Raw genomic sequence first — 18383 nt, 5'->3', positions numbered from 1 at the left:
CTGGAAAATGAGATCTTTTATTAACCCGAGCCACGCTGTGTTAGCAGTGGAGCTTCAAGCTTTCTCAAATTATTTGCCAGCCTGCCTCAGCCCTGACCTGAAAGAACCGGCTTCAGAGGTGAGGATGATGTTTATTCACCATGGTGCGGCTACAAGCCTTTGTGCCAAGGCTGTGACTGACAAACCAGCCGTGGCTCTGGAAGCGTTTGTAACGGAGATGTCTGCCCACTGGGAGTCGGACTGAGACCAGCACCTCATTTCACGGAGGTCAGAGAGGAGCTGACAAGTGGTAATAACTTTCAGTCACTACAGATGTGTGCCGTGGTTGAGCCAGTAACCCACTGCTTCCAGTCTAAAGCTCAATATCTTATTACAGATCCTTTTGCCATCCCATTTTAACTGATGTCAAATTTTTCCAAATGTACATTCCTTCCTTCATTATATACTGTACTTATTAATTTCTCCTGTGTAATGCTGCACTTCTGGGTTGTTTGTGTTACTCGTTTTTCTCATTTTAGTACACAACATCTATGATCTCTCCACTTCCCTTAGCTATAAACCCTTAGCAGGTAGAAAGGATTCAAGAGGTTGCACTTAACCTGTAAAGCACTAGTGCAATGTGTCATGGTAGTTTTAAGTTTAGCACTGAAAGAGGTACACTTTAGCATAATTACCCTGCCTATAGCAGCCCCATAAACTGTGGAATTATTGCTGCACTGTGAGTGCATCCTAAGGGAGAAGTAAATACCCTGTGGTCTGGATCTGATAAACTACTAACTGTAGCAGAACGCAATTAGTCCTTTCAATAACAAATGTTACTAATGGTGACACTTCATCCATTTCATGCACACATAAATGCATAACAAAGGCAAAATTTTCATAGTTCTTTAGCTTTCACCCCCTCCTCATCTTGCACTTTGTCATCAGAAGGGTTAGGGTTGAGTTCTTTTTAATGAAAAAGAAATTATTTTTCACTTTTTATTGGACTAATTGAATTTGCAGAAAGACTCCAATACATTTTTTGTTCTTGATATATTATTAAGTAAAGTCATACGGCAGAATGGATGAAAAGACATTCAAGTATTTGAAATATGATCATAAAAGCCAGCCTTTCATGCACTTAATTAAACTGCTGTCTTTAATTTTGAATGCATTATTTCCACACTGGACTGATAATGTCTTATGCACTGCCCTTCTTATCTTTCTCTGAAGTCAGTAATATTAAAATCTGCCTTTTGAAATTAAGAAGCCAACAGCATTATGAATGTACTGTTATTTTGTCAAATGCAGATGTGGCTGCATTTTCTCTGCCAAGTAAATGTTTCACTCTCTTTGTATGGCTTTATGGGCCAGTCAACTATTACGCACAAATAGAGAGAAAGGAAATTGCGTCTGTCCATTTCAATGACTTATTCTGTGGTTGGTTTATTTATAATGATTTAAACAAAACCTTTTGGTGATTTATGAAGACCTCCAAAAGAAAAATAGGCAAATGTCAAGGTCATAAACTGAAGCTTGTTAACACGCATGTCATAAAAAATACAACAAAAAATGAATCAAGGAAAAATGGTCACAACATATCCACCGGGAATATATGACTTTCATAAGTTTGACAGTATTATGCCTTTGAAATAATTCAAAATTCCCATGATCTGCAGACAGCTTTGGTTTTAAAATGAAAGATTTCTGTAGCATATTTTAATTCTGAAGTAAAACTTCTCTTAATTTGTATTGTAAAACCTTGCAGCTGAAAGGAGAATTAATACGTAAACCAAGACATAAAGAGTTCTGTCCAACAACCCTTGGGAGCAGCTTTTCAAAAGAGCTCTGCTCCCAGTTTTGTCATCGAACTGAATTGGCCATTCTTCCTGAGGCTGAACACTTTAAACATTTAGGTGCCTGTAGAGCTATTTGAGATAGAGATAATTTCAAATTCCTGCTAAGTCTCCCACAAGTGGCATAGCTGTGAATATGCAGATGAATGAAAGAGCATTACTCACGTGTGTAAAAGCTACTAAAACAGAGACTGAAGGATGACTAATTTCATACCGAAAGAAACTGAAAGCTTGGTATTGAATCCTGATTTTAATGATCTAGAGCAAGGCTGAGAACCTTAAGAAGTAATCTTCAATGAGTCTGAAATGCAGGTAGGATCTTTCAAGTTAGTTAAGGTCTGTGGGACTGAGGCTTTGAACAACAACACTAAAAAAGTACAGATTCCTGATAGAACATTCTGCAATTGGAAATGTATGATACACTTATCTGAACTGGGTGAGGACGGGTGATGTCTTCATATCCTGGCATTAGACTGCATACACAGCTTCTAACAGCAGTCTTCAGTTAGGCAATAACTACTGCTGTTGTAAGATGCAACAAGTGAAAATAGACTAAGAAAAGCAGTTATATTTTATGAGACAGAGTGCCATGGAATATGATGGGATCTATTGTCGGGGAACTGGACTCCTCAATGCAAGGGCCTGTTCCCAGAAGATGTAGATGTTCAATTGGATTTTAGTGCTATCAGGATAAATAAACCACGTTGCTGACTTCAGTTAAAAAAATAGCTTCAAAAGAAGTATTATAAAAACAGATATTTTGTATACTTCTGTCTGCTTGAATTTGAATGAAAAGCCATGCAGAATCATTTAGAATTATTGGTGTAAAGTCGTAAATTATAAGCCCTCTGTAGAAACACATGGTCAAGAAATTTGAAAAATGGCATTCATTTTTGGTCCAAAAAGTTCCCATAGGAACAGTGACAGCATTTAGACATTTAACTATTCAAATGACGCTGCCAATCAGGTAGTTAGTGTCTTAAAAGATACCAATTATACACAATGATGGCCATGGACTAAGATGACATTTCTCTTAAGTATCAAGACTTGTATAAAATGGCATGTCTAACAAGCAATCATATGGTTGAATGGCTGATGATACATTTAATCTGAGCATAGCATTTTTATGGACGTGAAGAGCCATTTCATGTTCCACTTTCTAGTTTTTCTACAGAAATGCGATGCTGTTGTGTACAGATTTCTAATATGGCTGAGCTGTGCTCCGTGAAATTAAAGACAGTATCTGGACTGCTTTGAAAATAAATTAAGACATTCCTAATCAGTGCACATTCAAATATCAACAGCTTTCATTTATTTGAAATGACGGCAAAAATAGTTGGGAATTACCACACAGCAGGTAAGTTTTTTCTGATGTGTCACACATTAAGAAGCCAAACACCCCTAAAAAGTCAATGAAAGTTGACGACTTAATTTTTAGGTGTATCTGAAGAAAACCTCATAGTGTGACTGAGGGTTGCCTACACAGCATCCTATTTCTTTGCATGATGTAAACACACCTGCACTTCTATCTCGTCTTCCTACTGTTAGTGTCATGAAAGCCTGACAGAAGGATGCATGCTGCATGAATCAGCCCACAGTCATGTCTCAAATGTCTCACCACATCTTGTGCAGGCTTTAAAAGAGTCAACGCAGATGCTAATACCTGTGTAGCCTCCATTTATTAATATGAAAGTAGTTTTTATATGTTTTAACTCAAAGTGTGATTTTCATGGAGCATTTTGAGTTCATATATTTTTTTCACTTCATGCTAAGGAAGCCCCGGGGAACACAGAGCTGGCTACATGCTATCTGGGCCATGTCAACCTGCTGTTTTCATGTTCAGTAGTGGTTTTCTCCACTAACTGAGCTCTATCGACAACAGCAACAGTGGAAGAAACAATTTGGGCACTTCACTGTTGGAATCACAACCGTTATCTTGTTTAGACACTATATTATCTTCTAGGACTAGAGCTGAGCATGAGGGTAGTTAAAAGTAGCCATCCATCTGCACTAAATTGCCAGCATGTACTTACAGAAGCTGGTCAGGGACATTGTTCTAACTGGTAGAACATTTTCAAGACGGAAGAGTTGTATAAATGCACCTCAAAGAAAAAAAGTCATGAAGATTTAATCCTTTTCTTCCAGCTTTCCCTTTCCCATTTGCAGTAAAGCTCAAGATTAGCCTAAATGAACCCGATTACATTTTCCAAGCATTCAAAAACATTTTCAAAATTTAGAAAACAAACCGGTTTGGACATTTGAATTATGGTGAGTTTAGACTGTCCTTGAAAGTGAAGACACATATTCCTTAAAGCAGTGGAAAGATTTTTAAGAACGTATCCAAGTAAAACAATTGCTTGAATGTTGTTGCTTAGAACATAAAATCATGTTCTTTGGTCAACAGATAACCCAAAATAAAGAATTAAAGAGTTGTCGTTCATCCTACCTTGAGCTGAGTTCTCAAAGTTTTGAATCCCTCTTTGGAATAACTGACATGTATTTTTTGTATTCTTTTTTCTCTTAGAATTGAGTAATTAAAATATTTTTATATTAAGATTTAAAGGATATTATAAACAAAACAAATTGGATATAACAAGAATATTTGTTCAGGTAAATAAAATTTCATTTAATTTGTGAAAACCAACAGGAAAATCCTCAAGAAATATTTCCCCTTCTAGTTTGATTCTTTTTTTTTTTTAGTTTGATGCCAGACTTGACTTGATCTAAAATAGAACAAGTTGCACAAGGGAGAACAAGGAATATCAAACACAATAAAAGTACATTTCCACATGCTATGTGAAAATGGGCTTTGAATAAATCAGATGAAAGTCAGTTTACTTGAAAATAATATAATTTGTTTAGTGGCACGGCTAAGCTACAAAGCATCGATAATCAACTAACAGGAAAAAATGCCAGACCCACAAACCAAAAACTGTTAAGACTTGGAGAGAACGAGACTGCATGTTTTCACTTATATTTAGAAAGTTCACCTAATGGTCTCAAAAATCTGAACATAGGAAATCTTCTCTATTTAGAACCCTAACGGTTTGTATCTTGGTCATTACAGCAAAGGAATATTTGTGTAAATGTATTTACAGAACAAAATCTAATTAGAAACAAATATGAAAAAAAGGAATTTAATTTGAACTATTATACTTTTTTTTTTTTTTTTTTTTAATTTTTTTTAAGAACGCCATAGACCTTGGATTCTGGTAATATCTATCAGATTTCCAAAGAAGAAAAATCAACTGTTCTAGAGAATCCAGCTGCCACACAGATCTAAGCCACAGTATTGCTGGAAGCCAGGACAGTTTTTAGGAAGAATGGAGCATGAACGGTCGCTTTTCACATGCTCATTATGAATGGTAAAAAGATTTCTGTACTCATTTCTTTTTATTAAATTAAGCTTCCAGCACCATCAAATGAATACATATTATCTATGTCCTTCTATGCCATGATGCAGAAATTACAAGGCCATTTATTTCCTAGAGCAAGCACTAGGGTATCCATTGCCATATAGATTTCCTCTCAAGCTGACAGAGTGAAAATTCATCTATTCTAAATTTTACTAGAATATTTATGGTTTACCATTTAGCAGCAGCTTTTAATCCACTTGCACTACTATCACTTTATGTGACCCAGAAAGCTCAATTCCAACTTTTTTTTTTCCCTGCTTGTACTTTTCTGCTGGCTAACAAAGTTACGCAGATACAAAATGAACGAGCAATTATAGTAAGAACACTTTTCCTTCATATTTGAGCAGGAAAAAAAGGCCTTTGAGAATGTGGGTTTGCTAATTTCTGGCACACTTACCTTTCCTCTGAACCATCACGAATAAAGCCTTGTCTCTTAAAACTTCTACGAACAGCATTTGAATCAAACAGAGGACAGTCATATCGAGGTCAGTTTGGAACTGCGATGGTACCTACAGAATTTCTTACATTTCACTCCCATGGAACTAACTGTAAATGTCAGACTGCCTAAGATCTCTCCCTGCATATGGATTTTTCACCTATTTCTCTATTTTCAGCTTCGTATTTGCCTGAAGGAGAATACAGCAAGAAAGGAGTAGAGTAAAAAATGAAAATAGCATTGTAGAAGTTCCCAAATTGTTTGGAGGGAGCTGTGCAGCCAGACTGTGCAGTACGTGGTTAGGCTAAGTAACATGTTCTCTCTTTAAATTACTATACTTCAAATACGGACTGCGAGAAACAATGCTTCATGTTTTCTAATGATACTGCTGTGAAAATCTAAACACAAATGTCTGTCTCCTCCCTCATGGTTCTTTTTTTTTTTTTTTTTTCCCCTCCATATGCTGTTTTTCTAATCAGAATGCGCGTGCAGACTAGGTGATTTGGCAGCAGGTACCCTCGCTGCAGGCAGAAATCCCATTCAGACAGGCGTATGCCATTAGATTTTGTGTTCAAGCTGGACTCTCCTAATGGTTCAACCAAAGTAAATGGAACCAGCAGAGTGGGAAGATACCAAGATTTGGGTGTGCTGCTCAAAATCTGACATACTTGAAGACTGGTCTCATAAATGCCGTGTGCTGACATTTTTTATAAAAGAGGTCCCAAATTTCCCATGAGTTGAAATTTCCTACGCATTTTCTGTATGTATTGGCATATAGATATTTTTCAAAATTTATAAAATAAATAGTCTTTAAAAGTTACAATCCTTCATTCATTCACTGAATTAATATATGCAGATCCTACTTTTGAGTAATTACATTTCAGAAGAGCACAGCTCTTTCAGCATATCAAATTGCTGCTGACATATGCCATCCGTCTTAAATACTGTTTTCGGCATTCTAATTTCTTTTTCTAATCATGAGTCTGTGATGACAAATTAAAACAATATTTTGTGTGCAATTCATATTTTACTGAAATTTGAAATGGCAAGAAAAGGATGAGCATTCAATTTATTTTCGCTTCTCAATTAATACAGCAATTAAGATAAGGGGTATAAAACTGGCTTAATTGGGTTGCCATGGCAACTAATTGCCTGATTTCTTCAAAAATAGCATGTTTTAGGTGGAATCAATCTGTGATAATTTAATTATGTACATCATGAAGCAAGAAGACAGGTTAGATACATGTAAGGAAAAGTTCTAATTGCAGATTGCTACACATCTCTTTGTTACTCCAGGTTTTTTCTAGATGTTGTCTGTTACTGTTCATTACACATAGTACAGAATGATAATTTTTCTTTTTAATGATTCTGTGCATATTGAGACTTGCACAATAAATGAGATTTAGAATTGCTTGGGTGTAGTTCAGATGGTCCTTGGAAACAAGGAAAAAAAAGTGAAAACTAGACCCTGACTCACTTCCTCATTTTCTTTGCATATGGAACAGGGAAAATGAAATAGTGCTGCTCACTGGACACGTGCAACTGGCCACAGTCACAGAAGCAACACTCAAGGTGTGGGTTTTTTTAAACTGGCCATCGTAGCTCAAGGCAAACACTGAAATCACACCAATCCAGAATCACACCTTTTTATAGTTCTCCATCTCTCTTAACCTTTACCTTGCTCAAATACATATACTCCGTTAAACGGAGGTCACTGCCCCTGATGCTGCTTTCTGCTGCCCAGCCCTGGCCATCCTGCCTGTGACTGCTGCCCCCGATGTCAAACACTGGCGTGGTGATGTCACGGAGGGAGCAAACCCCTTCCAGAGAAGGAAACAGTTTTCACCCATGAGTATTGCTGTAAGAAAGGGCTTACTGTGATTTAGTGCATTTAAAGCCACCTCAGGTAAAATTTTGAAACCTTAACTCCGTGATGCCCCATTTTTAATGATGTTTATCCTCCTCTGTGTTTCATGTAGTAGAAGTACTTCTGTTGCCAATTTTTGTCTCAGTAGTTGCCCGGTGATGAGGACAGCAGGGGAGGAAGGTGGCACACACTTCCCCTAGATCAGAGTATGTCCCCAAGGGAGAACACCGCTGCTTTGTGTGGGTGGTGCTGCCTGGCTGGCATAAGCAAAGGGGAGTTGGCAACTGCATTTAACCAGCTCAGCAAGACTGGGTATTAGTGTTTCACCAGTTGTCACCAGCAGCTGACTGACAGCCTTCAACAGCATAGGTGGTTTTAACATGCATTGGGCAAACAAGGTAACACAAGTTTTTCTTCTAAAGAGACAGAAAAAGTTACACAATGGGGACATTAATTAGGGTATCATATTCCCCCCGCCCCCCCTCCGCTATAGCATGACTGATTATTGTATAGCTAAGGTAAATCTGGATATATTTTATTATCCATCCCTCCTAAAGGAAAAGGAGAAACCAATTTTAGCTTTTTTATATTTTCCAGATATTTTTTAACTTCACCTCCAAAATTTTAATGTTTTTCTCCTCCCTTTTTCTAAATAATGTCTCAGACTGTCAGGATACAGGGGAAAGAAGGCCATTCCTGGGGAGTTTTTAGCATGACTGACCTTGTGAGAAAAACATACGGGTATTCTGCTTTACAATAGGAGTTCCAAGTACTCCAGCGTGTCATAGAATCTCTAGGATGATGCTACAACATAGTCACGCAGCAAATTTGGAAAGTCTGTTCTAAGCAGCTTTCTCAAACTCAAATGATTTCTTGTCTGTATTTAACATATGTGTGTTTTACAGATATACTCCCAATAACTGCACTGTACACTCGTGATACTACATTGGGTTTTGTGATTAGAATGCTAAATTCAGGAAATAAAATGATCGTTATTGGCACTTTTATTAGTTGAATGAAACCTCTGGTGTCTTCCAAGTTTGCATAAACCTGACTTTCTCCCATTATGAGCTCATTCTCAGATTAAACACAGTTCATGACACTTTAATGTGTTAACTCTGCTTCATGATATTTCCTACCAGTGTTTAATTTCTTCTTTAATAGACCAGAGACTCTATGTCCACACAATTCTTTAATAAAAAGTTTTCAAATTCTAAAGACACTACCTTGACCTTTACTGAAATCAAAAGTACAGAGAAAATTAGGATATTCTTTCCAAAAAGTCCTTTTTAAAGTGAAATTTCCCCTAATAAAAGGTCAAGCTTTATTATCTATAAAATTAATACTGTGTCCATCAAATTTGCTCTTACACATTGTTTCTATTATGTTTGGGAAGGTACAGGAGCTGTTTAGATCAGAAACCCCACAATTCTTACTTTACTTTTCTCTGAAGTTAATTTCATAATGCTGAAAAATAATATCATAAAGTACAGAAAGAATATCATAAACAACTAAATTGTTTCCTGCAGTGGAATGACTCTATTTTCTATGGTCCATTCATGGTTACTGTCCTACTGGTAAAGAATAGTTTTGTGATTTACTGAAAAAGAGATAAAGATGTGATGGATTTATATAAAGAACTACCAAGCATGAAGCTCTTGGTTTTACTTCTGACAGAAATCTTCAACATTTTACAAATAAGAAAATTGCCCTGGCACTTATCCCCTGCACTGAAGCCAGTGCCTGCTGAATCCAGTGACAGATTCTCTATTGCCATCAGTGAAAGGGTAGGAGAAAAGCATCACTGTGAGTTTTGTTTTCAGCTGTCTCCACTTTTCACCCATGATAGCACTCGACCGTAAGGTCATTTTAAAAAGAAGTGACCATGGAATATGATAGGACAACTATCTTTTCTGTGATTATATAAATTCTATATGCTATGAATACTAAAAGAAAATCATATGTTTATTTACTGTTTTAATATATGTCTAAGGTCCTTTAGCAAGGTCTAAGGTCCAGGGTTTTATTTGATTTGAGAACCTTGCCTTATCATAAATACTGTTAAAAATTAGCACACAGCTCACAGACACCCTTGCACAGTAAGTGTCAAGTTTGCAATTCCTTATACCGACAACAAACAGTGCTAACGCTGCTGAAACTCCTGCTAGTGCTGTCAGAAACTGAACCTGGGGGAAGGAGGATCAGGTGTGGCTGGTGCGGCCGCAGGGACAGGCAGAGCTCTAAGGGAGCCTGGCGAGCATCACTGAGGGCTGGGCCGGGGCGCAGGGGCTCTGTGTTCCCCTGGGAGCGGCGCTGGGGGCGCGGGCATCACCCCAGCTCCTGTGCTCCCCACTTAGGGGAGTCTGTGGCAGCTCAACATCCTCGGTGCGTGTGCCAGCACACCTCGGGTTTGGCTTAGAGGTAAGATGACAGGCCAAAGGAAATAATAACCTACACTGAATGCTTTTGAAAGAAGTATGGCTGATAAAGTATGAGGGGTTTTTTCCTCTCCTCCCTTTTTGCCCCAAGTCTGTTAGCCCAAGCAAATGACTTGCTCTATTGGAAGTGCCTCTGAATTTTCAATTTACCTCCCTATCTCCTTTGCAATTCTTAATCCTGCCTTTGGCTGCCCTGTCACATAAAAGTCCTAACTGTACTCCCTGGTATTAGGCTACACTTACTAACCTGAAGAAAGAGATTTGCAGTTTGGGGACAATGCTGTTTTAAAGAGAATGCATACAGCCGTGTTCAATCTGATTATTTTTTTTTTTTCCTTTTTAAGTTAATATAACTTTCTTTTAAAGTCTGAAAGACTCCTGTATTCATTTCATAACATTCTACCACAATTTGGCTTGTCATCTAATGTAATACCCCTTTTCAAGATGGACATTAGCTGTGATGGCTAGAAAAATGAAGTGGGTTTCAGAGCTCTGCTAGGTAGAATTATCAGTGGCCTGGAAATCAGTTGGGGAAGCACCTTCCAGGGATATTATCAGTCCCAGTCATAACTGTGGGGGACAAGGCAGACCCCCCAAACCTACCTGTTGAAATCAGTTCTAACATTTCCTTGGCTGCTTTAGCCACAGAGTCTAGACTGAGGCTTCAGGCCGGCAGCTCCTCTGTGCAGACAGCTCTGCTCCCCCTGCGAATGGAGGCAGCCGGACGGCAAGGGAGCCCAGAGGCAGGTACCTGTGTGCGAGTGAGGCTGAGCTCTAGCTCCTCTCAACTCCCACAGATTCCACTCATATATTCATACAGACTAGCAGATAATTTTTCCAGTTACCAACCCGCCTCTAAGTTGAATATGTTTCACAGGCTGTTCGGCAATTAATCCAGGGGTGATACAGACCACAAGGTTAATATCAGCTCTTTAAGTTTGGCTGTTTATTGCCACTTCCACATGTGGCTGAGCTACATACAGTGAAGGAGTACAGTACTCCTGAATGTTCATTATTAACATCTTAGCACGACAGTACTAAATGCACACATGTGGTTTCTAATTACTTCATTCAAAGAAGTCAATAACGTTGGAGTAGATTAGCTCCTGTGCTAACAGTACTGCAGAATTACAAATAAACACAGTAACAGCCACTTGAACAAGACGCTGACTCAGTACCTCAACTGAGCAGCATTCCTTTTCTCTAACCCACCTTACAGATCTTCTCTTGCTCTGCTGTTCAGTGCACAGGCACCTTCCCCTTCTCTTCTTTTTCCAGAATGGAAAAAATTCTGGGCGTTAAGAGGAGTCCCCTAGCAGTGAGGTTCTTAGAACACATCAGCAATGTGTATTACTGCCCTAAGCACAACATAAAGGTGCACCCAGAAAAACACTTTCAGTCAGACTGGTTGCCACAGTTGGAAATATTCAGCTTCTTCCTCCTCCATCTATTTTCTTTGAGGATATTTGACTCCACTCTTAAGCATACGCAACTTTGTTCTCTTGATAATCCCTCCATAATATTATCCTGAATTTTTACTCTCACTGTAAGATGACATTTCCCAGCATACCAGATTTTAAGATGCATTTAAAATATCTTTATCCAATAGCAAGTAAAAGACAGAAATAAGTTGAGTGCTACATTTTTCCATGGAAATTTCCTAAGAAAAATATGTATATGAGTATATAAGTAAATCACCATCTCAGCAGAATTTTTTTTCCTTTATATTTAAGGCGATATTTTCTTTTTCCTGTCAGGCCCTGCAAATGTTCCCTGAGTCATGTGGTTACAAAAATGTAGAATTGCTCTCCTAAAAAGAACATTTTACAATTAATCACCAGGGCTAAACCAGCTGCAGCTGTGAAAAAGCGTTAGCATATTAGCTGTTATATTACAGACAAATCTTTTATTTGTTTTGTGCCTTTAGCTCTGGAGATTTGGAATGTTCAGGATTTTCTCTCTCTTTCTCTGCTCCAAAGTCACTCACTGAATTTTCACTAAATAGTTTAATTTTGATTATATTTGACAGAAGGAACTTTAATCCACACAATATGTAAAAAATACGGCATTTTAACAAGGGTTTTTACTTATGTTTTTATTGTCACTGTCATTGTATTGAATAGAATTCAGCGTATCAGGGATGAGTTGTTATTGGTATTTAGGTGCCTTAGGCTTACTAACTGCTCAAATATTATGAAGAAATTAACTCTGATAAAGATGATTTATTACTTTCCAAGAACGTTCATAGAATATTTGCATCTAGTATTAAGATCCCAGCATAGGAATGCATGTGAGACCTAATCTTAAATCAAAGCTGTTCTCAATTTGAAGTTTTAAGTTAATTCCTCTGTTTTTTCTTTGTCACGAAGATCTCTGATACCTTCAGGTGGCCACCTAGCAAAGCGCTGAAGTGTACCCTTAAATTTACATGTGCACTTTTCCGAACAGAAAATTTCAATCAGGAAAAAAAGTCATATAGTTTAACAAATATGATCCATAATAGTTACTCACCACTGTCTATTGCCAGAAAGAGAGCAGTGTAGATGTTATTCTGAACATAAGGAGATTCCCGATCCAGGACAGCAGTGGTGCCAATGGTACCATTGGTAGGGTTAATTTCTAGCCAGCCTGCTGGATCCTTGTAAACCGAATACCTAAATAAAAACATAGAATTTGTTAACAAATTATATATCTGGACATAAAACACATTACTGCAAAATAATATGTCTTTGCATTCACCAGCTTTCGCGGGGTGGAGCTCTTAAACAATTCATTTTAAACTTCATGTCTTCCCTTTGAGGTAGTTCATTATTGTTAGGCTTATCTAATGAATGGAGAGCTAGGGAGAGGTTTGAGCCAATTTCTTTGGATACCTATGTCCAAAAACTTAGTATAGAAATCAGTATTTAAAACATTATGTAGGACCTATTTCCTACCGCTGTGCTACACAGCCAGAGTACCTGAACTCTTCCAGTGGACCTCTGCATCAACACTGGTATTCACAGACTTCCTGAATCCTCTCAGGGTCCTCCTTTTTCCAGGCTCAAAAAGTCTGGCTGGACTAGGAGTTATAATTTTAATTTATTTTTTGAGTGGTTTTCATTTTTATCTTACGATTAGTTATTTTGGGTGAAGCTGGAAATGTAATAAGTTGTGGGGTATGATTCCAAAAAGAGACTATGGATTCGTTAGGTCTAAGAGGAGCGGTATTATGCAGACGCAGTTTGCATACATTTGTTCTGGTGATCCGTATTTTCCTGCTTCTGATGGTTTCAAATAGATGCTTAGAATCCTGGAACAATTCAACCACATTTGTCTAAATAAGGATTTGAAAATGCTGTCTGTCAGATCCCTCAATAAAAAATTCACTTGTAATTTCTTTGCACTAATAGGCACAAATATTTAGGCCCTGATACTGAAAATATTTAGAGAGATTGTGGAGTTTATGCACTAAGAACTATCCTACTTGACTGAAGTAATACACATAAAAATGTTCGTGATTAAGGTCTAATTCTATACTCCACTAAATACACTAAGTAATTTAACACCACAAAGCTGAATTGACTGGTATCAATTCCCTCTCTGATGAAATGTCTTAATATTTTAAATCAAAACCCCAGTCATATAATCAATACTTAGTATAACAACCTGTTTATCTTTTTTTGTAATTAACTGCTATAGGTCATAAACAGCCGTACAATCTTCTATAGACATTTTAAATTATAAGTAATGGACATGAAACCTCTTCTTGTTTAATGAGTATGTGCCTGGCCAGTGCCTCCTAGTGACGTCTGTGTAAGAGGTGTCTCATGTGATAATGCTGCCAAAAATAATTTATCAGTGCTGCTATTCCTGAGGGAATAATCAAAAATAACATTGTTGGAGGGGAAAAAAGGAAGTAAAATGAAATACAGTGGCAGTTGCTAGAAGAAGAAAGAATAAATTGCAGGCCAAAGAAAGACATGGTCTCATTGAATGCTTATTTCAGAGTCTTGCTTTGATCTCTTGTGCCCTCTGGAAAGCGAAAAAATAAGTTGTGATTAGTTGCTAGATCCCTCGAGCAGACTGTAAAGGGGTGGCCTTTATCATACTAACAATAAGGAGGCAATGTGCAGCTGTCCTATCCAGCTGCCTCTGACCTCCTAAGTCCTCGTTCCGGACCTCAGCCCCATATAACTTGAGCTTTTTCACTGCTGAATCATTTTGATCAGGCAGAGTTTGAGAACTTTGGATTTTTGCTAGGATCTCAGAAAAGCTAGGCCGAGGTGGTAGATGTCCCAGATGGCCATTAGCATCATTCATTATTCTTGCAGAAAATGTTATCGTGTTTGAGCAGGAGGTTTAATCATTGGACAAAAGTAAAAGAAAAACAAAAGCAATTAATGTTGTGCGTGGCTCAAGCTTCAATTCTGTCATTAAGACGGCACTGTAAAAGACTATTGAACAAACCAAAGAATGGATCTCTTCTGTCCCTCATCCCAGAAACTTGCCCTCCAGCATTTCAAATAATGCCTTGGAAAGGTGCCGTTAAGCAAAGACTTTTTTTTTCTTTCTTTTTTTTTTTTTTTTCCCCCATGTAAATTAGGATTAGAATGGATTTGATTTATGATAATCTTTGAATAATAAATTTTGGGCACAGACACCATACTATTCCGCAGGAAGAAAACTTAATTGTTAAACAGGAAAAGTTCTGGACAAATTGGTTTTTTCATGCATAACTGAGGCAGTGCACACACAGGTACCCAGGCCTGAGACATACAGGACAGAAACACAGACGTATTTTCTCAGCCCATAGATCACGTACCCACTATAACTGGGTTAGCTGGAGGCAGAGCAAGGCTTGAATTTATGCCTTAGAAAACACAGGGCTCCAGAATCCCTATGAATTTGCCATGTGACCCCGCAGGTCCATTTAAATAAACTATTCCATGGTGACATTATACTTCAAAGATGGATAAAGTACTCTTATTTCAAAAGGATGGGAGTCCAAAGAAAAAATACTGAGTTTTGTCTTTGAAAAACAAGATCACTTTTAGCAGAAAGCCATCTCTTAATTCATCAGAGAAATACCTCTCATCAAAAAAATCATCAGTTGCCTCAACATTTCTTTGGTGTGACTCCAGGGGAGTTGATATTATTCTGCAGAAGATGAAGACAGCTAATTTCAGAGGTGCTGACAGACAACACTGCACACATGACTGCTGTTCTTCACCAAGACTGCTCCAGGCTCAGAAAAATGCAACTTCCCCAGGGCTGCTGAACCAGATTGCCTCTTCCATGGTACAGAGGAACACCCAGGTTTCAGGTTCAAAACTTATATATATATATATAAATATATATACACAGCCACGAAAAATTCCACATTTTTATGAGCTATTACTATGTTAAAATAAATTAAAGGGCAACTTTGCAAACAAGAACCTTTTGGAATTCATGAGAAAAAGAGACAAACACTGAAAATGCTTGGCTTATTCAGGCTCTCACAGGTGTCACTCAGAGTTTCACAGTGACTTCCCCAGCAACAGAAATTAGCCCTTAGGGAGTACATGGAAAAACATCAAAGGCAAACGCTAGTGCACAGTGTGACATTCCATCATCCCAACACGTCCTTCCACTTAATAACCATTTAAACATTAATCAATACTTGGGCTTTATTTCCCATTAAAATGAATTACTAGAATAGTAACAATGCAGATCATTATTTCATTTCACTTCTTTGTTTCTTTTTTTTTTATTGTTGTTTTTATAACTTGGCAACAAAGGTACGCACAAAAAAATGAAACAAGGGCAGCCTAAACAATTCCTAGTCTATTGTAAAACTGCAAATTCTCAATTAACCCCGAAACAATTTAAGAAGATTCAACACTTCTAAAGTAATGAGAATTTAAAATGGATTGTATTATCTTCCCTGATTGCTCTACAAAGCACTGTTGGCTGTGCAAATAAAAAACTGAATTGTATAACCTGTGATTTGGCACAGGATATTGTAAAAGTAATACTTTGTCTTTCCCACCACATTTTTTACTTATTGTAAGAGTATATTGCAGTACAGTTAAGATGATTGTTCTCTGTTCATTTTTTTGAGGGCTCTGCTTGCAAAAGTTTTAGAATAGACTCATTAAGAGAAGCACTATAAAAAATAAATAGAAGTACAGAATACAAAACTTCCTACTTTTGACTATAGTGGGATCTGCTGATTGCACAGCAGTTTGGAAAAATCAGACCATTTTTTAAGGTGGTTAAACATGGACTTATGTGCCTGCTCGTACCTATTCAGTTTTGAAAATCAGAAGCACATTGATACATCTGTATGGATATATACAGAGCTATGTTCCCTGGTGTGCCAATTACTGTTTATTTTGGTCTTATTCTACACTGCAGTAGTGAAATTTAGTGCTGCTTTGTGGAGTTTCTTTATTTTATTTTTTTTTTTTTTTTAAATTTTAAATTTTAAACCAACAGCTTACAGTTCCCAAGGGCTGATATGACAACAGGGCATGGGCAAGGGGGGAGTAGACTATTTTGATTGTGACCTCCTTGCACTAGGTTCATGTCTTTGTACTGTCCATAAACCAGGTGATGCAGAGGAAGTAGAAAAAATAATTCCCTTCGACTGGAAATCATCTGCTGCAAAGTTTAAGTTGACATACACCTTAAATACAGACCTACAAAGAGATGCAGGGAGGCTATAGATGCAGAACAAGAGAACACATCAAAATAAAGTAGGAAATACACGGAAATAAGTTAAACTTTATAAATGGCATCTTCTTCCCCTTCCTGTAGCGCAGGGAAATAATCCAGAGAACACCTCCTGGGGCTGCTAGCTGACGTGCATGGTGCCAGTGGCTGGCAGCTCCATTGTTACACAGAACAGTGTGATAGCATGGACATAGAAATCTCATCAGAGCCACAACCTTGCACCAGCCACAGAAAGAATTTCATGGCCGACAGTGCAATCGCCCAGGGTCACAGGAGAGCAGCCACGCATCCAGGCACAGTCTGATGCTGCTCTTGGCAAGGACTTCCAGAGCTTGGTAGCTGCCAGACTTTTCCCACGTGGAGTCAAGGGGTCTTGGCTCTTACGCTTTAACGAGAAGGAAGGCAAAACGAAGCGGTGCCAAGTCTGTGCAGAATGACACACCTGCGCCCGTGGATGTGCAGCACTGACAGGCGTTAGGGTGAGCAGTCGAGGCTTGTCAGGGTGGTGGATTTCAGCTTTGTGCACCCAGAGACAGCTCGTGTTGTACAGAGCCAGCACGAACAGAAAGACACGAGAGAAGTGGTGCAGTGGCACCGGCCCTGTGAAATACCTGAGTCTGCAGTCAGGCTCTGCTACGGTAAGATTTAACAGGGTGAGAGACTGCAGGCAGCAAGCTGGCACTGCCATGGACTAGTGAGCAAGGCTGGTCAGGCTGCATTAGGACTTGGACAATTGGATTTTGAGTGCTGGCTCTGTCACAATGGAATTAGAGAAGCCCTTTAATTCATGCTATGCCCCCAACTCAACTTTAAAATGGTGAGGATGCATTGCTGCCTTGAAAAGCTGTTAAAAGGATAAAATCTCTAAAGCACTGCAAAAGGGCTAAGACCGTGTAGCAATGAGGGCCATCAAAAGTACCAAGAGAGACACAATAGAAAAGAATAATTTGAATAGCTTTCTAAAGATGCAGAAACATATTTACTGGCATTTTTAAATTAAAATGTTGTTTAATTTTTTTAAACTGTGTTTAAAATAGAGTTAAACCCAGCTGAGTAAAAATTCATACTCTCTGTGTTACATACTTACGTATATGTGCGTGTATACTTACTGGTCTTGAGTGAAACTAAGCGTTTCAAAATATTGATAGTAACCATTTTCATAGTGTTTCAATCTAACTGGCAGGAGTCAGTATCAGAAATATAACAAAGCTTATTCATACATTAGATTTCTAAATCGTATTTGCTGCTTTTATGGATCCTGGTCCCACTGAAATAAGTGAAAAAATATCAGTTGAATAGACCCAATAGTTCACCTAAGAACTACAGCTACACATTTGTATTTTGAACGGAAAGTATAGCACTTTATCAACATTTCTGAATCCCCAGCAGTTCACCTACAATTAGGTAATATATTGAAGTGACCATATCTGCCTTGCTCCTGCTGGGACTATATCATGTAATGGCAGTGTCTGAAATTTTTCTATGAGCTCTTCATGTGCTCCTCAAGTAAAATGATCAGTGGGGAAGGTACCTTTGTATTGTTTGTGCCTAAGAGCTCAGCATGGGAACTCCCTTTTGCCTCTGAATGAAAAAATCTCTAAACATAATTATGTAATCTTTAAATCAAGCCAATATGAATTTAATCTCATTATATCAAGTCCACCTGAAAAAAATCAAGAGCAACTACCTCTG

General features: G+C 38.1%; 1 protein-coding gene across 2 annotated transcripts in view; it reads right to left on the bottom strand.

Moving 5' to 3' along the window:
• CDH13 (cadherin 13) overlaps nucleotides 1-18383 on the bottom strand; it is a 515595-nt gene that overhangs the window by 26333 nt on the left and 470879 nt on the right. For both annotated transcript variants that reach the window (XM_074912996.1, XM_074912995.1), the window contains exon 11: nucleotides 12504-12646. In XM_074912996.1, coding sequence (XP_074769097.1) covers nucleotides 12504-12646 — 143 coding nt within the window. The remainder of the gene's footprint in view (nucleotides 1-12503; nucleotides 12647-18383) is intronic.

This window comes from Athene noctua, chromosome 9, assembly GCF_965140245.1.
Source record: "Athene noctua chromosome 9, bAthNoc1.hap1.1, whole genome shotgun sequence".
Classification (NCBI taxonomy): Eukaryota; Metazoa; Chordata; class Aves; order Strigiformes; family Strigidae; genus Athene; species Athene noctua.
Note: the sequence above shows the minus strand (reverse complement) of the source record. Positions and strands in the feature narration are given on the sequence as shown.